At 51.5% G+C, this 24,729-nt stretch overlaps 1 protein-coding gene and 2 long non-coding RNA genes across 3 annotated transcripts in view; 1 reads left to right on the top strand and 2 right to left on the bottom strand.

The window, feature by feature from the left end:
- The window catches only part of PDXK (pyridoxal kinase), a 24,920-nt gene extending 15,175 nt beyond the window's left edge, over positions 1–9,745 (bottom strand). Inside the window, exon 1 of the mRNA XM_053565776.1 lies at positions 9,503–9,745. Within this exon, the coding sequence (XP_053421751.1) occupies positions 9,503–9,589 (87 nt within the window). The 5' untranslated portion in view covers positions 9,590–9,745. The remainder of the gene's footprint in view (positions 1–9,502) is intronic.
- Positions 3,347–14,209, top strand: LOC128568104 (uncharacterized). The gene is made up of 3 exons (XR_008374977.1): positions 3,347–4,109; positions 4,236–7,514; positions 13,984–14,209. It is a non-coding gene; the product is annotated as an uncharacterized LOC128568104 (long non-coding RNA).
- On the bottom strand, positions 11,979–19,229 carry LOC128568105 (uncharacterized). The gene is made up of 3 exons (XR_008374978.1): positions 19,189–19,229; positions 13,334–13,399; positions 11,979–12,260 (listed from the first exon to the last, which is right to left on the bottom strand). It is a non-coding gene; the product is annotated as an uncharacterized LOC128568105 (long non-coding RNA).
- Between the last annotated feature and the right edge of the window lie 5,500 nt (positions 19,230–24,729).

Genomic DNA, 24,729 nt, shown 5'->3' on the forward strand with positions numbered 1-24,729 from the left:
CAGACAGCTTGCAGTGTTGGAATCCCTTAAAATTCTAATCAACTCTGAAGGATTTTAAACAGCAGTAACACAAATCCTGCCAATCCTGCCAAAATAGGCTCCATTGCTTCTGGGAGCGTAGCTAATTAATCCTTTGGGGCTAGCAAATGTATTTGAGAACCAACTCGCTATTTTCTGCTTCTAAGTGAGAGTGAGAGCTAAGCCCCTGGGCTGGCTTCTCCATTTCAAACACCAGCATCAAAACCAGCCTATTAATCAGCATCACATGATGGTTAAACGTTTCTGAGTGCACCTACAAACTGCAAGTGTAGCAGAAAGCCACACTCGGAAGGAAAGACGCTGCTGGCAGGCTGGGACCCCAGAGAAAGGGGCTGAACTCGTCCTTCAGCTAAACTCATCCTTCTGTGCCTGGCCCTGTCACGCTGCGGCCAAGACTGCAAACTGTGACTCTGAAAATCACATCCCTGGACTGCCAGGAGGGAGGGATGCGGCTCTGCCTGGCAGCACTCCTCTCCCCCCAGGCTATTCTTCCCTGGGGCAGGGACAGTTCCTTCCACTGGCAGAATTCCTCATCAGCACCCCCCTCCCTGTGACCCACCTCCTCCTTTATTCCAAAGTGTCGGATGCTTAAGGCTGGGCTGACAGGGGCCTCCCTCATGGTATCTTTGTGCTCTCTCTGCCACCTTTTTTTTTTTTTTTTTGGATGGGGTCTGGCTCTATCACCAGGCTGGAGCACAGGGGCACAATCATAGCTCACTGCGGCCTCCAACTCCTGGGTTCAAACAGTCCTCCCGCCTCATCCTCCTAAGTAGCTGGCATTAGAAGTGCCACCACTATGTCTGGCTAATTCTTTAATTTTCTATGTAAAGACACAGTAGCACTCTTTTGCTCAGATGGTCTTACATTCTTGGCTGCTGTGATCCTCCTGCCTCGGCCTCCCCAAGTGCTGGGACTACACGTGTTCCTTTCCCGTCTTCTCCTTTCTCCCAGTACCTGGCTTAACAACCGTCTACTACACAAGGTTAATGCAACTGCTCCAGTTTCTGCTCCAGGCCGGGCCCTGTCTGATGCCCTCACCATGAGAAGCAGCTGGTGTCTCTTCATGCTCACCTCTGCCCATCACGCTGGGCAGACCAAGGGCCTGCCCCTGGACAGACTCCAACAGGACCAGACAGGGTGCCCTGAGCCCCTGCTGACCTTCAGGACCACCTCCACTGCAGGCCACTTCAGTGACAGATGCTGTGTATCCTCTTGGGAGAGAACCACATTGTTTTATACTATGTCTTGTATAATGGCCTACGGGGCTCCTGTGGCAAAGGGATTCTTCAAGTGACCTTCAGTCACCCCGTGTAACCCTGGAGTGTGGCTGAGGCTATTACGGTGATCTCTCTCCCACTGTCATGCTGCTGTCTAGAGGGGTCTCATCTGACTACGTATCTTGTTGTCTCAGGATGGCGGGCGAAGGGGAGATCGGAGCAGCAGGAAGGTGAGGAGGACTCACTGGTCTGCTGCAGGCCAGTGTCTGAAAGTGAGTCATACTGGGAGGCCAAGGTGGATGGATTGCCTGAGGTCAGGAGAGCAAGACCAGCCTGAGCCAAAGCAAGACCCTGTCTCTAAAAAAATAGCCAGGCACTGTGGCGGCCCCCTGTAGTCCTAGCTACTCAGGAGGCTGAAGCAAGAGAATCGCTTGAGCCCGAGAGTTTGAGGTTGCTGTGAGCTGTGACGCCGCAGCACTCAACCCAACTCAAAAAAGAAAAGAAAAGAAAAAGTAACTGAGTAATTCACACTTGCATTGGATTACAGTAAGAGCAAACATAACAGACATTCTGGCTCCCCACAGTCTCATGCTTTACCCACGCTCTTGAGCGGTGTCTGTCCACGGCACCTGTTTGGGGGATACTACATGATGGGGGTGATGGCGTCTTGCCCCACCCCTACCTACTGGCTTCCACTCAGCCATCCTGCAAGCGCTGACATCAAGGAAATAGAGACACACAAAGTACATCCACCCTGCCAATTTCTACAGTTACTGTACATGGCGGCACACAGTCCCTCTAGAATTCTCCCCAGTGTCCCATCTCTATAGCCAATCCCATTCCTGCAATGGTCTCAGCTGGCCTTGTGCTACCATTCTGCCCACAAACCCAGCCATGGAGAGTCTGCTGCTGCCCCCACCAGATGTCCCACCCGATGTCCCACCAGCCTTATCTCCACTGTCCTGTGCGTTTGACGCTGGAGCTGCAGAGCCACTGGCCACTCTCTGAACCCCCCAAAGCCCTGAAACTTCCCTGTCAGCTTCCCTCTCCTCAACTCAGCTGAACCTTCTTTTAGCCTCCAAGACCTTTTAGCCTTCCTGGCCTTGCTACAGCACTCCTTTCCTGGGTGGGATTCTCAGGGTTTGAGGCTCCCTGTTCCCCACGTGCCTCTGACGAATGCTGGCCCTGGTCAGAGCACCTGGCTGTAGGCTGCACCTGGCTGCACCAGCAAACCCTCCCATGGGACAGACCAGAGTCTGGTAGGAAAGCTCCTGCTCACCACCCCCAGCAGTTGCGAAGATTCCTGACTCAATGGTAACTATGTAAATGGGCAGGACTCATTGCGGGGTCATAGTTTGCCTGTCAAGGCCACCTCCTGTTCATCGTAAGCCTTTCAGATGATACCAGGTGTGGTCAGAGCAATCCCAGGCAGAGCCCAGCTGGGAGCTGGCTCCAGCTCCCTCCCCGCCCCCACTATGGGGCCTTTCACTGTAGTCACAGGACTGGCACTCCCTCCTGACTCCCTTCTCCCTGCCACCCACAGGCACTGGCATCTTCCTCCCAGACTCAGAGTGCCACATGCAGGGATGGCTGCCTCGGGTGGGTGGCATGTGCTCTCGGGGCCACATGCCTGCTAAGTTGCTGCCTCATCAACCAGTGAGGCAGACACAGCAGACACTGTGATTGCAGCAGCTCCCTGGTCCGCCCTCCGCCACTGAGGCAGAGTGACTCAGAACTGCAGAAGGGGGACACTCTGGAATGTTCTGGTGGAGTCTTCCACCCCAGTCAAACCACTCTGGCTCAGGTATCCCAGGGGACTGAAGTGCTACAGGTGTCCCTGATTGAAGGAATTCCTGCTGTAGCCACTTCCACAGGAAACTAGAGTATGGGTGGGGAAGGAAGAGTGTCACTTGCTCTCATCCTGCCCATCATCCCCATCTGTTACCAGACAGCCCTGCAGCTCAGCACAGTCACCCCCTGTGTCCTCTGACCTTCACAGGGCACTTCTATGGGAATGGTCCTGTGTAACCCCCCCCACCCCCCCAGTCTCCCACCTTCCCGACTGTGCACCCTTGTCTCAGCGCCACACCTGGGCCTCATCACTTCAGTCCCGTCCTGCTCATAGCACAAGGACACCCCGACTGCATTTCCAGGCCCCGGTCCCAAGCAGGCCCATGCACTGGTTGGAGTCTGTGGTGCTTGGCACACTACAAAGCTACAAGAGAGCTCATGGCTGAAACAGAAGCGCTGGACAACCAGATGGCCGGGGACAGGGTACAGAGAGTGCAGAGGCAGCATTCCTGACCCAGCCTGGGCTCCTCAGCATGGCTGCAGCTGTGTCCACCCCACACAAACATGGCTTTACCCCAGCTCCTCGGTCTCTGCCACTGGTGGCACCCTCTCCTGGATGCTGTAGTTCTGAGTCTGGTCAGCTAGAGCTCCCCGCCTTGGACCTTGCTTCCACGCACAGCAACTGGGCTCTGGGGTGGGCCAAACCTGTGTCCACTGCTCTGGCTTCCTCAGTTTAACTACCCAAGGACAACCACACTTTCAGGTGGTTGGAGGTCATCACAGATGAGGAAACAGGATGGGAGGCTGAGGGTGGCAGGTGGGAGGGTAGGGGGGTGGGCTGCTGGCTGCAGGCTTATCTCAGTGGCAGAACAGAGGCCCCATGTGAGGCCAGACTACAGATGAACAGGATAGTGCCACCTTTCCTCGGCCACTCACAACACTGAGCAACACCTGACACATGTGCACACTTGCTCGCCAGGGCTCACACTCACACATGCAGATGCAGGCCCATGCCCACCTGCTCAACTGTGCTTACATGCATGCTGACACACACACACAGATGTAAGCCCATGCACACCTGCTCACCTGTGCTCACACACATGCATACTGACACACACACAGATGTAAGCCCATGTACGCCTGCTCACCTGTGCTCAGACACACGCATGCTGACACACACACACACAGAAGAAAGCCCATGCACGCTTGCTCACTGTGCTCACACACATGCATACTGACACACACAGATGTAAGCCCACGTACGCCTGCTCACTGTGCTGACACACTCGTGCTGACACACACAGAAGTAAACCCATGCACACTTGCTCACTGTGCTCACACACGTATACTGACACACACACACAGATGTAAGCCCATGTACGCCTGCTCACTGTGCTCACACACATGCATGCTGACACACACACACATAAGCCCATGCACGCCTGCTCACTGTGCTCACACACATGCACACCCACTTACATGTGCACAGATGTGGTCCAGGGGGCCAGAGTAGGGAGGGAAAAAGAGATGGGCAATGGGACCAGTAAGCTTTTGCTTTTCTCCATGACAGCCAAAGAAGAATAACAGAAACCCAGTCCCTAAATAAGAGAGTCAGAAAAGCAAGAAACTAATTCTGCTCCTTCTCGAAGAATATAAAAGGACAAGTGGACAGGCTCGGTGCCTGTAGCTCAAGCGGCTAAGGCGCCAACCACATACACCGGAGCTGGCAAGTTCAAATCCAGCCTGGGCCTGCCGAACAACAATGACAACTACAACAAAAAACAGCCAGGCATTGTGGCGGGCGCCTGTACTCCCAGCTACTTGGGAGGCGAAGGTTAAGAGAATCGCTTAAGCCCAGAAGTTGGAGGTTGCTGTGAGCTGTGATGCTACATCACTCTACCCAGGGTGACAGCTTGAGGCTCTGTCTCAAAAAAAAAAAAAAAAGGACAAGTGGGCAAAATACCAAAACAACGCCTCCATCTCTAGGATTGTGATACATTCTGGCTCAGAACCAGAACCAGCTGAGGCCAGAATGAGGGAGAATCCCAACTAGATGGGAGGCAAGCAGAGTGGTGGCGAGGAGGGCATGAAGGGACGTCCTCCTAGAAGCCTTCCCATGGGGCACATCACTGGGGGAAGTGAGCAAGGCCCGCCCTGGGCCCAGGGAGGCGCACTTCTCAGCACTGGCTCTTAGGCGCTGCTTGCAAATGCTTGTCACTTTGAAAAATGTTAAGGCAAAAAAGGGCAGCGTGACATTCATCCGGTAACTTCTGAATGAAGCCCTGGAGAAGAAGGCTATTTCTATCCTAGGCATTCTAAGAAAAAAATGTAAAGATTTTCTAAAAAGTCCAGGTGTTTTAACCACTTACTCAAGAGAATCCCGCAGCCAATGTGCGTCTCTGAAGACCCTTGCAGCTTGGGGGATTCTTAGAGGTTAGAGGCTGGAAAGCAGGTTCTTAGTACAAGCAAGCCCCCTGGGACCTCGTCACAAGTCTAGGAGAGCCAAGGGTGACTTACCCACATGAGGTCTCCATTGCTCTGTGGCTTCTTTTCCTGTCCAGGGCAGCAAAGTCCAGGGATTCAGTGGGACCCTCAACCTCTGCCCTTAGATACTTTTGCTAATGTCACTCAACAGGCAGGAGTTAGAGCAGGTGTTGAAATCCAGGTTTCCAGGCTAGAGCCCCCCTCTTCCTGCAGGGGGTTTGAGCCCCCGGAACAGGCTTGGCTTTGAAGCCCCACTGTCCCCGCTCAGATGTCTGGGTCTGCTTCTGCACTAATGGGCTAGAAGAGTCAAAGAATGAAGCTGATTTCTGCAGGCCCAAACTGAGCCCCGCTGACAGCATCTTCTAGTGGGGATGGGGCCCTGTGCTCTTGCCTTCCGATCTTGGCAATGTAGTAAACGGGTTTTGAGCTAAGACCCCAAGTCAGATTCTCAGAGACACTGGGACCCAGTAACTTAATGTCCAATACCCACTACCTCCTCCCCACCATGATGACCCAGTGAGGCTACACCTGCCCTATGACCCTCCAGCTCAGAGGCCATGGGTGACGGTCTGGGGTGGGGGTGCCTGGTGCCTAGCGTGGGCTGCTCCAGAGACTAAGTGAAGAGAAGCTGCTAGCTAGCCACCTGGACACACTGTTGGGACTGACCACCTGCTCCACAGGGCTGCTAGTGCCTTGGAAGCACCCACTGCCACCCTCAGGAAATGCTCTAGGCTGCCCAGACTACAGGGGTATGCGCAGCATCCATGGTTGCATGGGCAGCATAGACTGGCCACTGTGCTGCTCTCCACTTGCTGAAAGGACAGCTTGATGTCATCAACTTCTGGGCCTTTAATTAAGCCCTAAACTTAGGCCACTTGAATTTCTCTGATGGCTCTGGCTCCTTCTAATCCATAATAGATTAAATGGTGTCGTTTGCCTGGAACCCATGAACGTGAACATATTTGGAAAAGGGTCTTTGCAGATGTGATTAAGTTAGATTCTAAAATGAGATCATCCTCGATTATGGGGGGGGGCCTGAATCCCATGACAAATCTTATAAAGGGAGAAGACATGGAGGAGGCCACGTGAAGACAGGCAGAGACTACAGTGACACAGTCACAAGCCAAGGACACCTGGGGCCACCAGGAGCTGAAAGAGGCTGCCCTGAGCAGGCCAGGAGCACCACCCTGTCCATATCTTGATCTCAGACTTCTGGCCTCCGGACCATGAAAGTACAGATTCCTGTTGTTTTAAGATACCGAGCTGTGGCACTTTGTACGGCAGTCCTGGTAAACTGACACTTAACCCCAGTTATTTCCCTGTTTTCATCCCAATAGTAGGCAGTGGGGCAAGAGCGGGCTGTGAGGCTGCCCTGAGGACACTAGGCTCTCTGCCCCCACAGGGGACACAGGCTCTCTGCAGACGTAGAGAGGAAGCACCCGAGGCGTTCTTCTCCCATGAGGACAGAGTCCCGGCAGCATTTGGTAGGGGGACAGCAGGCAGGCCACATTGCATTCCATCCACTCCTCACCTTTCCTTCTTCTCTCACTGAGAATCCAAGCCAGAGCAGTGGAGAAGTCCCCCAAGGTCTACCTGTCCTTGGCACAGGCTTGACCCTGTTCCTGCCCTCCTTGCTCTCTGAAAACCCCAATTCATTCTGCTGGCCACTGTCCCCACTGCCCATGCTGCTCACATTAGCATGTTCCTTTCAGCCACTGAAATGTACCTTGGACTCAAGCACAGGAACAAAATCCGTACACAGGATCAAGGTCCCTCTCCTCTCTCTGTGGTAGGATGCTTTCATCAGCCTAGCCCAGGGCAGGGCGCTCCCTGTGCACGGCAGAATAGGACTCAAGAGTGGTGTGCTCAGAGGACCTTGTGGGAAGTGTCCAGTTGGGACAACGGACACAAGCTGAGCCCAATACAAAGAGCACAAGGAACCCTGGCACCATCCTGCTAACAGGGACTGTGCCTGGTTGGCAGGTGAGGCTTGGGAAGGCTCAGAAACTGGGGGCAGGTCCCTCAGCCCAGTTCCAAGATGAGGGGACATCTACTTCAAGGCAGGATGCCAGACACCAGGTCAGCCCAACAGTAGGCCTTTCCAATCCCACCCCACGCCATGCACCTGAGGCTTCTCTGGTCTCTTTCTGAGTGGCATTAGGGCAAATCTTTGAGCTTCCATTCTCCCCATTTTTAAGTTTTCTTTCCTCATACTCAGCCATTTGAACAAGGCTTTAGAGACCCAAGCTGCATGTCGATCAAAATCAAGACTCCGCCCCTCAAGAGCAGCTGGGAACTCTAGGGGATGCTTCCCCTTGGAACTGCTGCTGGAGGTGACAAGCAGTGGCCCCAACCGAAGGCCACTTCCAGGCCCTGCCCACCCCAGCCCCTCCTGTGCTCCTGACACTGGTCCAAACTGGTCCTGCCAGTGACCAGTTCAATGCCTCTCCCTGGCCAGCAGAACTCAGACGTGGCCTTGGGAGGTTTGTGTAAAATGCCTGCATGGGACCCTGTGGCAACCACAGGTAAGGATGCTGGGGACTGGGGAGACCCCACGGAAGAAGGGCAGCTCCATCCCTAAGAGGCACTGCCTGAGATTGGAGACTTCCAATTTCCTGAGTTGGAAATTCAAGAAGCAGAGACGTTGCTGGAGGAAGGGAAATCTGCCCAAAGAAGAAATTACGAAGGAGCAGCAGCAGGTGGACATGGAGGAGGAAAAGCGAACTGAAGCTGTTCTCAGAGCCCGGCCTGGCCTCCACGGCTGCTCCTGCTTTAAGGATCCTGCACCTTTCTGCCCAAGCACAGTCCTACACAGGGTGACCTCTCCTTCCCACCCCCCAGCTCTGGATGGCAGTCAAACCTGGGCTAAGGAACAGGTGCACCCTGCCTGCCCCACGCAGGCTCTCCATACATGGGACCTGCCATACCTGTTCCCTTGCTCAGGGACCAAGCCAAAGGGAGCAGTGCAGGAGGGCCACCACACCTGGCTAGGCCACCCACCCCCAGCTGCTGACAGGCCAGGAAGGGCTCTTCCTCACCCTGCTTCTGCCTCTGGCCCAGCATGACACCCCTCTGCACCCAGGCCTCCTCCCACCCCTCCAAGGGCCACTCAGCTACAATGAGGAAGCAGTGGGTGGCCTGCCTGGGAACCTCAAGCTGCTAAGGACACACAGGGACAGCAGGAGGGACCTGCTAGCAAGGCAGGACTAAAGATTTCAAAAGGCAGCTTCCTAAAGCCCAGGCCATCCTGAGCTGGTCCCCAGGGTCCTCTTCTTTAGAGCCCACACTTGTAAGGGGTGGGGGTGGGGGCTTCTCTGCAGGGGGTGCAGGGCCCCTGCCCACACCCATCCCTTTGACCACCCCCCTGGAGTGGGCACCGTGACCTTACTATCCCTGACCTTAGCTGCCTCCTCGGTCCTCCAGTCCTCGTGACCCACACGGGGCAGGGAGAGAATAGGGAGAAGATGGGCAGATGAGGGCGCAAACACCTGCCCTCCCCACCCCGCCCCTGCTCAGGGCTCTCTGCGCTCCCGCGGAGCACTGGCGAGGGTGGGCTCCTCCGTGCCTCCCCCCAACCCTGCAGCATTTTCTCGCCTCCTGGGAACCCCCACCCGACGCTGGCATGGATGGCTGGAAGAGGTAGGGACCAGCAGGGGCCAGAGGTTGCGCCACAGCTAGCGCACGGGGACTTATCCGCCTTGAGCACCCTGCCCGGTCGCTGGGACCCATCCCACCCGTCAAGGGCCCGCACGGACGCGCAGCCCCGCTTCCGCCCCTGCAAAGCAGGCAGACGCGGGAGGCTCATCTCCGCGCCTGCCTCCCCCGGCACGCTGCGCAGTCCCAGCTCAGACAGGGGAGTGGGGCAAGGGTCGTGTCGGGTGGGCCCGCCAAGGTCATGAGGAGGCCGGCGGCAGCCACCGTGCCGCGGGGACGCCCGGGCGCCTTACGTAAGGCCTGGCGGTGGCGCGTACCTGCAGAGGGAACGTGGCCGCCCGGTTGCCCACGTAGCCGCGGACGACGTGGCTCTGGATGGAGAGCACCCGGCACTCCTCCTCCATGCCGGGCCTGGCCGCGGCGGCGCGGGGCCCGGGCGGCGTCACGGGCTCCGCCGCTCGCTCGCACTGGGCTCGGGCTCTGCTCCCGCTCGGCGCAGGCGCTCGGCTCGGACGCCCAGGCCGCCTCCCCCGACCTCCGCGAGCTGCTCTGCACCGCCAGCTTCGCGCGGCGCCGGGGCGGGCCGGGGGCGGGGACAGTCGCGCAAGCCCCGCCCCGGGAAGGGAAAACAGGGAAAAAGCGAAAATGGACCCCAGCCAGCTCGGCTTCAGTGACCCAGGTCACTGTGCCTCGGGCCGGGGCTGCGTTTTAACCTTACCCAGCGGGGACTTTGTGGTGCAGTCCATTCACTCGCTCGCTCATTCAACACACGTGGCCGACCTTGGCCTGCGCCCTGCGGTGAGCCCGCCCAGGACTGGGGCTGGCGCCAGGCCCCTGACCACGGGGTGCGACCCTCGGGGCGCAGCGCCCGGGAGAGCGGGCGTAGGGCATGGCGGCGGCGCGGAAGTGAACTGGGCCGCCGTCCCCATGGCCCCGCTGCGCCCCCACCCGTGCCCCGTTCCCACTCAGGGTGCCTCAGGGCCACCGATCCGCGTGGGCAACCGCGCATTCTCCTGACTGCGGACCGGGAGCCGGGACCTACCCGCGCTCCCTCTCCGGGGTGAGGCGCCCCTCTGCCACCACCTCCGTGCAGGACGGGCAAGCTACTGGGGGACGCGGGAGCTGGCGGGGCCAGCCTGGTCCTCAAAGGGCTGGGCCGGTAGACATCTACAAGGGGCCATGACACCACTGGGGACCCCGCGTATCCCCTTCGTTGGCGGGGCCTGCAAGTGCACCCAACCTCCAGCCCCAGCGATATGCCAGGCCCTCCAGCCACAGGTGTCTTGGGACTGGGCCAAGTGTCTGGTCCTACCAGGTCTACAGGGCCTGCCCGCAAGGACACAGCAGACCCATTGGAGGCCCAGCCCCAACGTTACACCGCTGCCTCCGTTCTGAGCCCACAGTCATGGCGATTTGGGTTCCTTGGAGTCATTGACACCAGACTAAAGAAAGTCTTGGTGACCTAAGGCTGCACACGCAGGCAGGCACGCACGCACTTAAGGCACTGTGTAGCTTGGTGAGAGCTGACAGTGATGGCTGAGCTGGGAAGTAGGGAAGGAGGGCATTGCTATAGAGGTCCCTCCCCTCCCCTCACTTTTTGAGACAGAGTCTCATTCTGTAGCCATGGGTAGAATGCTATGGCATCATCATAGCTCACAGCAACCTCTAACTCTTGGGCGCAAATGACTCTCTTGCCTTAGTTTTTCTATTTTTAGTAGAGATGAGGTCTCACTCTTGCTCAGGCTGGTCTTGAACTCCTGTGCTCAAGCAGTCCACCCACTTCCACCTCCCAGAGTGCTGGGATTACAGGTGTGAGCCACCTGCCTGGCCTAGAGGTCCATATTTTTAAAAGGAAGTACATTGTCATTAGCAATAATTGTCAATAATAGTTAACATTTAAGCCAGGGGCAGTGGCCAGTGTCTGTAGTCCCAGCTTCTTGGGAAGCTGGAGGATCACTTGAACCCAGCAGTTGGAGTGCGGCCTGGGCAACACAGGGAGAGTCTGTCTCAACAGTAATAACAATAATAATTGCTGACATTCATTGAGCACTTGCTATGTGCTAAGCACATTTCACACATTAACATGTTGACTCTTCACAGCTGTGCTTTATGGTAGGCTCCATCCCATTTTACAGATAAGGAAACCAAGGAGGAGCAGCTAGGTTATAGAGGAGGTTATAGAAGGAGATTATAGCGTTGGTAACGGGTGTTGGGGGAGAGCCCCAGGAACCCACAGCGCTGCCCACTGCCCTTCCCGTCCTGATCTGTGAGGGTCTGATAATCTATCTCCTCCTGTGCAGCTGACTTCATGGCTCCCCATCTTGGTTTGTCACCCATGGTCCCCTCTCTACTCCCTGGGCAGGCCTCATAGGCACCCTCCCCCAGCCTTAGTCCCCCACCTCATCCAAACTGCTGAGAGGAAAGAGCAGAGGATCTGGAGAAGGGGACTTACCAGCCCCCAGGCCTGGGACCCTTCTCCTCAAAAGAGGGCCCAGGGACCTAGAGGTCAAAATGCTGAAAGTGACATTTTGGTGAAGACACTTTTGCTTAGTTTCTCGGCCTTTTCAAAGATCTGGTTGCCTACTCCCAGCTGTTGGTCAGATGCCCAGCACCCATGGTTCTCAGACTGCCGTCCCCTGGGGGACCTGATGCACTCGCCAGGACCCAGCCCTGTCTTACTTTGCTGAGCCTGGCCCTATGCTCCCGTTAGCTCTCCAGCTGTTTCTGAGACCACCCCCAGAGGAAAGGCACTGTTTAGGCAGATGAGTTAATTTGGTATTTTTATGAGCGGTCATTAGTTGCCATTAATTATTAATCCAAGAGCAAACTTTCTCCTTGATGACTCAGAGAGTGAAGAACTTCCAGAAATGATGAGTCTATTGGTAAGACACTCCCGGTCCTGGCCAGGAGATGGGTGGGCCACCTCAGTAATCCTGGGCCCCTGGGTCAGCCCTTCCTGGGAGAGGGCCCCGGGAGGGTGGCAGATAGGAAGGGCAGCTGGAAAGCCCCAGAATCTGGGTCTAGTCTGCGACAAGTGGGTGGGGTCCAGTAGGTGGTTTCCAGAAAGTCATTTTCCTGAAAAGAAAAGAGGGAATCTGAGAGAATTTACACCAAGCTGGTCTCCCACCTGAGGGTTTGGGTTGCAGGCGTCTGAGTTGAGTTACCATTGATGGTAGGTAATAGAGTGTGCCTTCCAAGGATGGTGACCTTTGGAAAGTGCCCATCATTATGGTGACTGTGTGTCATGTGATTAGTAATAATTTTAAAAGCTTTCCATTTGGACATAGTACATAAATTAATTTTCATCTACACCCTGGGGGCACTGGAAATGTTCTAAGGAAGAGACTATACCCAGAGGAATTTTGGCTTAGAAATTATTCCATTTGAGCTTGGCCAAAAGTTTGAACAGTGTCTTAGTTACCTGGGCAGCTGTAGCAAATTACCACAGACTGCGTGGCTTAAACAACAGAAATGTTTCACTGTGCGGGAGGCTTCAAGTCTCCATCAAGATGCCAACTGGTTCAGTTTCTGGTGGGGACCCTCTTCCCGGCTCCTAGAAACCACCTTCTTACTGGGTCTGCCCGTGACCTCTTCTTTCAGTGGCTTCAAGAGAAAGCAAGCTCTAGTTTCTCCTCCTCTTCTTCTTCTTTTTTTTTTTTTTTGAGGCAGAGCCTCAAACTGTCGCCCTGGGTAGAGTTCTGTGACATCACAGCTCACAGCGACCTCCAACTCCTGGGCTCAAGCGATTCTCCTGCCTCCACCTCCCAAGTAGCTAAGACTACAGGTGCCTGCCACAACGCCCGGCTATTTTTTAGTTGCACACGTCATTGTTGTTTGGCGGGCCCGGGCTGGATTCGAACCATCCAGCTCTGGTGTATATGGCTGGGACCTCAGCCACTTGAGCCACAGGCACTAAGCCGCCTTCTCTTTTTGATTACTTTTTTTTTTTAAGACAGAACCTCACTATGTTGCCCTCGGTAGAATGCTATGGCATCACAGCTCACAGGAACCTCAAACTCTTGGGCTTAAGCAATTCTCTTGCCTCAGCCTCCCAAGTAGCTGGGACTACAGGGAGGCTATTGATTACTATAATTGCCACAGCACCCGGCTATTGATCACTTTTTTTAATGTTTGAGATGGAGTCTCACATATTGCTCAGGCTGGTCCTCTCCCAGCTCAGCCTCCTGAATAACTGGCTCTGTGTCTCCATTTTCCTGTAAGGACACAAGTTCCATCATGTGGGCTCCACTCTCACCATCTCATCTAATCAACCTAACCACCCACCTAGGCCCCACCTCAAACATTATCAGATGGGGGGTTTGGGCTTCAACTTGTGGACTTTAGGGAAACACACGTATTCAGTCATGGGGGCACCTCTGCCCTACCAGTCTGGCAAGCCCAGCAGCCCAGCACCTTCAGAGCAGCAGCCTGGTCCCAAAATCCCACTTGGGCCTGAGTTTCCCCACTTTATTGGACTCCTAGATCAGCCTACTCACCTTCAGGTGGGGGTGAACCTTGCATATAAGCTGCCTATTATGGATTGACTGGTGGGTGTCCTCTCTCAAATTTGTAGGTTAGCATCCTAACCGTAGCATCTCAGATGTGCCTCATTTGGAGATAGGGCCTTTGCAGGTGTAGTAAGTTGAAGAGAGGCCAATAGGTTGGGCCCTAATCCACTTCGTTGGCATTGTTATAAAAGGGAGAAGAAGCTGTGAGGACGTGGGAAAAATGACCATCTCCTAGCTGGGGAGGTAGGCCTGGAACAGATTTCTCACTCACATCCTCACTTTTATTGTAGACCTCTGGCCTTCAGTGCTGCATGAGAGGACATTCTGTTGCTTAAACCGCCCAGTCTGCAGTGCTGTGTCGTGGCAGCCCCAGCACAGTCAGACGCTGCAGGGCCGAATGCCCATGAGGACAGCACGCTTGGCCGCTCCACTTCTGCCTGCTGATCACTTGCTGCATGTCAGTCAGCATCCTGACTGCACCTGAGGGTGCTGCCTGGTGGGGAGCAAGGCTGTCCCTCATGGTCCAAGGCTACTGACATTGACCCCAAACAGCCCACAACACCATGAAAGGACAGATGTGTGCTGCTCAGCTTGTAACACATGTGTCCCAGATTTTCTGCGGCTTTTCCAGTTTCACTTGTTCTGTCCCACCAGCAGACCGTAAACACTGATTTTAGGTTCAGAAAATGTAGCCCTGTCTCCAGGCTTCTTCTGGTCTCATGTGTGTCTCCAACCCTGTCTCCAACCCTTTCTCCAATCAGGGGAAAGGGCCCCAGTGACTCATCACTGTGCAGCCATGACATTCATATGCCGAAGCACCATGAAACCACAGTGTGATGGCATTTGGTGATAGGCTTCTGGGAGGCACACTATAATTATTATTATATCTGTTATAATTGTTGATGCTACTATTGTCATCATATAATGCAGTAACTTCCTGACAAGTGGTGTGTGTGTTCTGACTATTGCCCCAACCTGCCGTTCCATCTCTCCCTCTCCTCTGGCCTCTCTGTTCCCTAAGACCCGACTGTCTGGAAATAATCACGTCAGTTAATCAGTCTGTGACGGCCTCTAAGTGTTCAAGTGAGAGGAAAAGCTGCACATCTCCCAGCTTTTCATCAAAATGATCGAGGTTGGTGAGGAAGGCACGTGGAAAGCCGAAAAAGGCTGACAGCCAGGCCTCTTGTACTGCTAGCCAAGTGGTAGATACAAAGGAAATTTAAATTAAAGGAAACTAAAGTGCCATTCCAGGGAACATACAAATGACAAGAAAGCAAAACAGGCTTATTGCTAACATGGAGAAGGTTTGAGTGGTCTGGACGGAAGATCAAAGCAGCCAAAAGCCTAGTCTAGAACAGGACACTAACTCGCTTCAATTCTGTGAAGGCTGAGAGTGTTATGCCCCAGCTCCACCTTGCTAGGGGCTTTCAACACTCCCCCGCTAAGACAGGAAGCTCAGCTGAAAGAGTTTAGTAATAACTCCAATACCCCTGCCCAACAACTCCTCACTTCCCCTCGTGAGGACTCCCATTACCAGGTGTTGGCTCTTGTCAAATTCAGCTTGCATTAAGGATTCCCCCTCCCCTACCAAAAGCCCCTTATAAAAGGTTTCCACCCCTGCTTCTAGGGGTGGAGAGACTTTGAGGTGTGAGCTTGCTCTCGGCTCTTGCTTAATTTGGACTCAGTGTGCTGGCGTTTATTCCACTCGCTTTGTGTATATACAAGAGGGGTGAGGAAGCTGCAGAAGAAGAGTTGGAAGCAAGGTTGGTTCATGAGGTGGCAGTAAAGATGCCATTGCCATAGCATAAAAGAGCAAGGTGAAGCAGCAGGTGCTGATGGAGAGGCTGTAGCAGGTGCTGATGGAGCAGCTGTAGCAGGTGAAGCAGCAGGTGCTGATGGAGAATCTGCATCAGGTGAAGCAGGTGCTGATGGAGCAGCTTCAGCAGGTGAAGCAGCAGGTGCTGATGGAGAGGCTGCAGCAGGTGCTGATGGAGCAGCTGCAGCAGGTGAAGCAGGTGCTGATGGAGCAGCTTCAGCAGGTGAAGCAGCAGGTGCTGATGGAGAGGCTGCAGCAGGTGCTGATGGAGAGGCTGCAGCAGGTGCTGATGGAGCAGCTGCAGCAGGTGAAGCAGCAGGTGCTGATGGAGAAGCTGCAGGAAGTCACCCAGAAGATCCAGCCAAGATCATTGATGACAGTGGCCACACTGAATAGATTTCCACGCAGACAAACAGCCCTCTGCTGGGAAAAGATGCCATGTAGAACTTCTGTAACTTCAAAGCTTCCAAGGACAGGCTGACACTCTAATTAGGGGCTGACATAGCTGGTGACTTCAAGTTGAAGCCAATATTATTTTCATGCCTGCTGATACAACATCCATCTGCAGCCCAAGGATAAAGGCATCATTTTGACTTTCAAGTCTTATTACTTAAGAAATACATTTCATCCAGTGGCGCCTGTGGCTCAGTGGGTAGGGCGCCAGCCCCATATACCGAGGGTGGCAGGTTTGAACCTGGCCGCAGCCAAACTGCAACAAAAAATAGCTGGGTGTTGTGGTGGGCGCCTGTAGTCCCAGCTACTTGGGAGGCCAAGGCAAGAGAATCGCCTAAGCCCAGAAGTTGAAGGTTGCCGTGAGATGTGATGCCACAGCACTTTGCCATAGATGACATAGTGAGACTCTGTCTCAAAAAAAAAAAAAAAAGAAAGAAAAAGAAAAAGAAAAAAGAAATGGAGCCTGAAGATGGGACTCAATTGCTGCACATGAGGACTTGCTTCTTCCGGATAAGCAAAGAAAGAAAGTGGTGTTTTGAGACAGATTCTACTCCTGATGAAGATGTCAAGAACATTGTTGAAATGACAACAAAGGACTTAGAGTATTACCGGAACTCCGTCGATAAAGCAACAGCAAGGTTTGAGAGGATCGACTTCAATTTCGAAAGAATGCTGCTGTGTGTTGTCCACAGCATCACATGCTGCAGAGAAGTCTTCCGTGAAAGGGACAACCAGTTAATAGTGGGCAAACTTCACTGTGTCTTACTTTAGGGAACTGCCACAGTCACCCCACCCTTATCAGTCAGCAGCCACTAACATCAAGGCAGGACCCCCCACCAGCAAAAGTAATATGCCTCCCTGAAAGCTCAGATGATCATTAGAATTTTTTATCAAGAAAGTATTTTGGGGCCGGCGCCTGTGGCTCAGTTGGTAAGGCGCCGGCCCCATGTACCGAGGGTGGCAGGTTCAAACTCGGAGCTGAACTGCAACCAAAAAAAAAAAAAAAAAATAGCTGGGCGTTGTGGCGGGCGCCTGTAGTCCCAGCTGCTTGGGAGGCTGAGACAAGAGAATCGCTTGGGACCAGGAGTTGGAGGTTGCTGTGAGCTGTGTGAGGCCACGGCACTCTACCGAGGGCCATAAAATAAGACTCTGTCTCTACAAAATAAAATAAAATAAAATAAAATGAAAAAAAAAAGAAAGTATTTTAAATTAAGACAAGTACATTTCTTAGACATAATGCTATTATGCATTTAGTAGACACTACTTCTATATGTACTGGGAAACCACAAACTTCATGTGGTTCACTTTGCTACAATATTTGCTTTATTGCAATGATGGTCCAGACCCAAATCCATAGTCTCTCCAAGGTGTGTCTGTGTCTTCCATAGTCCAGCACTAAAAGGATTTCTCTCTCTCTCTCTGTTTTTTTTTTTGAGACAGAGTCTCACTCTGTCACCCTGGCTAGGCTAGGGTACCATGGTGTCATAGCTCATGGCAACCTCAAATTCTTGGGCTTGAGCAATCTTCTTGCCTCAGGCTCCTGGGTAGCTGAGACTGTAGATGCCCACCACAACGCCCAGCTAGTTTTTCTATTTTTAGTACAGATAGCGGGTCTCGCTCTTGTTCAGGCTGGTCTCAAACTCCTGAGCTCAAGCGATCCGCCTGCCTCAGCCTCCCAGAGTGCTGGGATTACAGGCTTGAGCCACTGCACCTCTCTTAAAAGAATTTCTTTAACTCTCTGTTAGTGGACAGTTAGCTTATCTCTAGATTTTCCCTATTGTGATATAAATATGTCATTGAACCTACTTGTAAGTAAGTCTGTGTACACTTCTGTTTTTCTGGTGTAGATCCCACAGTAGGATGACAGATGAAAGGGTAATTTAATCTTTAGATTTTTGATGTACACCGCCCAATTATGTTCTGAGGAATTGGGCAGCTGATACTCCCCTATCAGCAACGGAGGGCCATTTTAGCATGGCCTCCCCAGCTCTAGGCATCTGTGTGTTGTTAAGAAACTTTGAAAAAAAATATGGAGACATTACATCTGGATAGAGTTGAAGAACATTCTTCTTAGTAAAGTATCACAGGAATGTAAAAGCAAGTATCCAGTGCATTCAATACTAATGTGAGATTAGTAGATAAATAACTGCAAACCCCTATGAAAGAAAAATATAACTAAATTCAAGTGGGGGGGAGAGGGGAGGCAGAAGGGGCGTTGGGTGCTGTCACCTAGCAGGTATGGCACACCTCCTGGGTGAAGGGTGAAACTACAATCTGGACTTTACCTAACAAACACAAACAATGTAACCTAATCGTTTGTACCCTCATATTGACCTGAAGTGAATTTTTTTTTAAAGAAATTTTGAAAATTGGCAAATAAAAAAATGAGGTATTTTAATGAATTTATCATTCAGAAATAACAAATAATGAATATTCCTATTTTGAGTTTCTTATGTGAACTTGTATAACTTAAGTTTTTTTAAACAGTCTCACGTTTTTGTTCTGGATAGAGTGTTATGGCATCACAGCTCACAGCAACCTGAAACTCAGGCTCAAACAATTCTCTTGCCTCGGCTTCCCATGTAGCTAGGACTACAGGCGCCCGCCACAACGCTCGGCTATTTTTCAGAGATGGGGTCTTGGTCTTACTCCTGAGCTCAAGGGATCTACCTGCCTCGGCCTCCCAGAGTGCTAGGATTACAGGCGTGAGCCACTGCATCTGGCCTTTTCTTATGGTTTTACAGAAGTTAAATTTAAAAAAAATGGTCAGGGTTCATATGGTGACTTTTTTTTTTTTTTTAGAGACAGAGTGTCACTTTAGGGCCCTCTGTAGAGTGCTGTAGCATCAAAGCTCACAGCAACCTCCAACTCTTGGGCTTAAGTGATTCTCTCGCCTCAGCCTCCCAAGTAGCTGGGACTACAGGCACCGCCACAACGCCCGGCTATTTTTTTTCTTTTGTAGAGACAGAGTGTCACTTTATGGCCCTCGGTAGTGTGCCGTGGCCTCACACAGCTCACAGCAACCTCCAACTCCTGGGCTTAAGCGATTCTCTTGCCTCAGCCTCCTGAGTAGCTGGGACTACAGGAGCCTGCCACAACACCCAGCTATTTTTTGGTTGCAGTTTGGCCGGGGCTGGGCTTGAACCCGCCACCCTCGGTATATGGGGCTGGCGCCCTACCGACTGAGCCACAAGCGCCGCCCGTGACGTGTTTTATATAGACCCACCTCTGCCTCAGCGTGTCCCATCCCTGACAGTAAGAGTGACACTCTCCTTTGGCACGGGGAGGGCATCTTTCACACAAGAATTTCACTTCCTGCCTTCAAGGAAGAGAGCAAAGTTCAGAGTGATCTTGTACTTTCTGTTTTTCAAGTGCCTTTAACTTAGAATAGTCCGTGTGCCCGAGTGGCATGCTTTGAGCTCCTCCAGCAACCAAAACGTGGTTTAGCCACACAACGGACTAGCATTCTGCCCTCAATAGAAGGAAATCCTGACACACACTGCAACAAGGAGGAATCTTGAGGACATTATGCTATGTGAAATAAGCTGGTCACGAGAGGACAAACACAGTGTGACCCCAGTTGCGTGAGGTCTGCCGGACAGTGGGCACTGACAGGATGAGGATGGAGTCTGTGGCCAACACATGCTCATGCTGGACAACCTCATGACCGGGTGCCAGGCTCTGATGCAATGTTGCCCAGGGCTGTCCAGGGTGGATGTGGACACCCCCGTGCCTCTGGGCAAGGACCTAGGCAAGAAAGTCCCCAGCCAATGAGGACCCGCACTGCACAGCTGGCTGAAGACAGACAGGAGGCTGAGGTGTTCTTCCTCCCAAACCGCTGAAACCAGTTGCAGAGGCCTTACAGAGGCCACATGCCCTGCAGTTCCAGCCATGTGAAATGGCCAGGATAGGAAACCCACAGAGACAGAAAGCGGGGTGCTGCATGTGCTGGGGGGAGGGCTGGGAGTGTGGGCAGACTGATGTGGGCAGTATTTGGATGGGGGTGAGGGATGAAAATACTCTAAAATCATTGTGATGGACGTACAACTCTGTGAATATACTCAAAACCAGCAAATGGTACATTTTATTTATTTATTTATTTTTTTTTTGTAGAGACAGAGTCTCACTTTATGGCCCTCAGTAGAGTGCCGTGGCGTCACACAGCTCACAGCAACCTCCAACTCCTGGGCTTAGGCGGAATGGTACATTTTAATTGAGTGAGCTCTATGGTATGTGAATTATATCTCACTAAAGCTGTTTTAAAAATTAAAAACATGAGGGCCAGGCCCGGTGGCTGACACCTAAAATTCTAGCGCTCTGAGAGGCTGAGGCTGTGGATTGCCTGAGCTCATGGGTTCAAGATCAGCCTGAGGGCAGCGCCTGTGGCTCAGTGAGTAGGGCGCCGGCCCCATATGCCGAAGGTGGCAGGTTCAAACCCAGCCCCGGCCAAACTGCGACAAAAAAATAGCTGGGCATTGTGGTGGGCGCCTGTAGTCCCAGCTGCTCGGGAGGCTGAGGCAGGAGAATCGTGTAAGCTCAAGAGTTAGAGGTTGCTGTGAGCTGTGTGACGTCATGACGTCATGGCACTCTACCCGAGGGCAGTACAGTGAGACTCTGTCTCTACAAAAAAAAACAAAAAAACAGCCTGAGCAAGATCGAGACCCCCGTCTCTAAAATTGCTGGGTGTTGTGATGGACACCTGTAGTCTTAACTACTTGGGAGGCTGAGGCAAGAGAATCAGTTGAGCCCAAGAGTTTGAGGTTGCTGTGAGCTGTGACACTACAGCACTCTACAAGGGTGACAAAATGAGACACTGTCTCAAAAAATACATACATACATACATGCATAAATAAAATAAATAAAAAATTAAAGGATAGGGGCAGTGCCTGTGGCTAAGTGGGTAGGGCGCAGCCCAGCCCCACATACTGAGGGTGGTAGGTTCAAACCCGGCCCCAGCAAAATTGCAGCAAAAAAAAATAGCCGGGCATTGTGGTGGGCACCTGTAGTCCCAGCTACTCGGGAGGCTGAGGCAAGAGAATCGCTTAAGCCCAAGAGCTGGAGGTTGCTGTGAACTGTGATGCCACAGCACTCTACTGAGTGCAATAAAGTGAGACTCTGTCTTTAAAAATAATAATAATAATAAAATAAAAGGACATTAAAAAAAATAAAACTTTTATTCTTACTTGCTTTTCACCTGGAAGAAAACGATATATATATATATTATATATATGTATAAAATATATGTAACTATATATATTTTTTTTTTTTAGAGATGGCTATTTTTAGAGACAAGGTCTTACTTTGCCTCAGGCTGGTCTCGAACCTATGAGCTCAGGCAATCCACCTGGCTCAGCTTCCCAAGTGCTGGGATTATAAGCGTGAGCCATCACGCCCCGCTGAAAACTATGTTTTGAGGGAAAAATCAAGACATAAAAATAGAGATCCAGGGCAGTGCCTATGGCTCAGTGGGTAGGGTGCCGACCCCATATACCAAGGATGGCAGGTTCCAACCCCGCCCAGCCAAACTACAATAAAAAACAGCTGTGCGTTGTGGCGGGTGCCTGTAGTCCCAGCTACTTGGGAGGCTAAGGCAAAAGAATCACTTAAGCCCAAGAGCTGGAGGTTGCTGTCAGCTGTGACGCCATAGCACTCTACCGAGGGCGACAAAGTGAGACTCTGTCTCCAAAAAACAAAATAGTGATCCATGGAGGAGGTGCATCTTTTGAAATGAAAATCCAAGTTGAGACTTGCAGAGAGCCCAGGAGTGGCCACACCTGGCTCTGTGAAGTGGTGGGAGAGAGGTTTACTGGAGGAGAGATTACTGCTGATTAAAAACTTTCCTCAGTACCTTGGCCCAACAACTGACAGTATGTCAGCACTGGCAATCTTTGAAAGTCTCCATGGAGACTAAATTTAAAAAAAAAGAAGAAGAAGAAGTCACTCCTGGCCTAACAACAAGAGAGAAGATGACTTTTCTTAGCTGCACCAGAGAATCGAGGTCACATGAAAAACCACCACCCTTCAAATCTGAAAAGACAGGAAGTCAGAGTCACAGCCTCGGGAACCAACTGGGAGGAAAAACTTTTTTTTTTTTTTGAGACAGAGTCTCACCATGTCACTCTTGGTAGAGTGTGGTGGCGTCCACAGCTCACAGCAACCTCAAATTCTTCTTTTTTTTTTTTTGCAGCTTTTGGCCAGGGCGGGGTTTGAACCTACCACCTCCGGTATGTGGGGCCAGCGCCCTACTCCTTTGAGCCACAGGCTCCGCCAGCAACCTCAAATTCTTAAGCATAAGAGCTTCTCTTGCCTCAGCCTCCCAAGTAGCTGGGACTACAGGCGCCTGCCACAACGCCCAGCTACTTTTTGTTGCAGTTGTCATTGTTGTTTAGCTGGCCCAAGCAGAGTTTGAACCCACCACCCTCAGTGTGCCAAGGAGGAACTGCTGAAGGCTGAGCCTGGCTAGTGGAGATTTAAAAACTCCTTTTGGGGGCACCTCTAGGAGCCCCAACAGATTGAAGATTGGAGAAATTGCCGCTGTGCTTGGGGAAAGAAGGGAGAAGTAACTGGCGTTAGCCCTCTGTATCTGCAGGTTCTGAGCTCTGGGATTCAACCAAGCACAGACGGAAAATATTGGGGAGGGGGGATAACAATACAACAGTCATCAGGATCTGGAAGAGTCTTCTAAAAACACACAAAAAACAATACAACAATCAAAAAGAATACAAACAAAACTACAGTGTAGAGTTATTTACACAGCATCACATTGTATTAGGTATGCGTATTCTAAGTAATCTAGGGAAGTATTCAGAAGAACGAAGAATGGGTTATATGCAAGTACTGAACCATTTTATATCAGAGAGGAATTCCAGAAGACTGCCTAGGGGCAGCGGGGGCCTCAGCAACACTGGTGCTCTCTACACCTATGGGGGGATCGTAAAGACAGACAGCAGCTGACAGTCACCCTCAAGGGGAGCTATCTTAGGCCACCCACCTTTCTGTTCTAAGTGAGAGGAAGAAAAAAGAAAGACTAAGAAATGCCTTGAAGGGTTACAGCCCACAAAGAACATCTTTTAGCTTTTCTTTGAAGGCAGGCCTACTGACAACAAATTCCCAAGTTTTTGTTTGTTGGAAACATTTTTCGTTGATCCTTCATTTCTGAAGGATAATTTTGCTATATACAGAATTTTTTTTTCTTTTTGTCATCTTTTTTCTTTTTTTTTCATTTTGTCATCCCCAGTAGAGTGCTGTGGCATCACAGCTCACAGCAACCTCCAACTCCTGGGCTTAAGCGATTCTTTTGCATCAGCCTCCCAAGTAGCTGGGACTACAGGCACCCACCACAATATCCAGCTATTTTTAGAGATGGGGTCTGGCTCCGGCTGGTCTTGAACTTGTGAGCTTAAGTGATCCGCCTGCCTAGGCCTCTCAGAGTGCTGGGATTACAGTATGAGCCACTGTGCCCAGCCTTAGATATAGAATTCTAGGCTGGGCTGTGCCAGTAGTACAGTGATTATGGTGCCAGCCACATACACCGAGGCTGGCAGGTTTGAACCCAGCCTGGGCCAGCTAAACAACAACGACAAGTACAACAACAACAACAACAATAAAAAAACAGCTGGGTGTTGTGGCGGGTGCCTGTAGTCCCAGCTACTTGGGAGGCTGAGGCAAGAGAATCACTTAAGCCCAAGATTTTGAGGTTGCTGTGAGCTGTGACGCCACAGCACTCTACCCAGGGCGACATAGTGAGACTCTGTTTCAAAAAAAAAAAAAAAATTCTAGGCTGGAATTTTTTTCCTTTGGCTCATTAAATGTTTTATCTCTTTCTGATTGCACCATTTTTGAAGAGAAATCAAAATTAAATTGTTATCCTTGTTCCCTTGTAGGTAACCAACTTTTTTATCTGACTTCTTACAAAATATCCTGTCTTTGATTTCTGCAAGTGGAATAGGGTGTGCCAAGCTGTTTTCTATTTATCATGCTCGGTGTTCTCTGTGTTCTGGTGTCTGACATTAACTTTGGAAAACCCTAAGCCATTATCACTTCAAATATTTCTTCTGTTCCTTTCTCTCTTCTCCTAGTATTGCTATTATGTGTGAGTAAATTATTTTTTGTAATTGTCCCATAAATCTTGGACATTCTGTTTAATTATTTTCATTCTTTCTTTCCTTTGTGTTTCTGATGATGTGTCTTTAAGCTTGTTGATTCTCTCCTTGGCTGTGCCCAGCCTGCTGGGTCAGCCTGTGAGGCCTGTTTGCTCAAGTAACAAAGAGTCTGGCCTTTCCTCTGCCTGAGCCTCCGTGCTGCATTACCATCAAAGGAATCTTTTTTTTTTTGTAGAGACAGAGTTTCACTTTATTGCCCTCGGTAGAGTGCCAGCAACCTCCAGCTCCTGGGCTTAGGCGATTCTCCTGCCTCAGTCTCCCGAGTAGCTGGGACTACAGGCGCCCACTACAACGCCCGGCTAAAAGGAATCTTTAAATCCTTTAAAACTCCAATGACAGGCTTGTGTCCAAAATCCAGTAGAACCTCCATAGTTGACTGCCCTACCTCCTTAAGTTGATGGACAGCAGGCCTAGTTCCTTATATTGGCCACCTCTGTATGTTGACCAGTATGTTACAGCCCTTTGGTTGGTCAACGTACAGAGGCTCTGTTGTATACAAAGTATTCTTAAATCTCAACAACAGTTAACGAGCAAAGGCCTTTTCTCTGAGGAAGGTGAGTCATTTTAAATTATCAGGCCTAGCTAGTTGTTAAAATGAGGCAGTA

This window comes from Nycticebus coucang, chromosome 16, assembly GCF_027406575.1.
Source record: "Nycticebus coucang isolate mNycCou1 chromosome 16, mNycCou1.pri, whole genome shotgun sequence".
Lineage (NCBI taxonomy): Eukaryota > Metazoa > Chordata > Mammalia > Primates > Lorisidae > Nycticebus > Nycticebus coucang.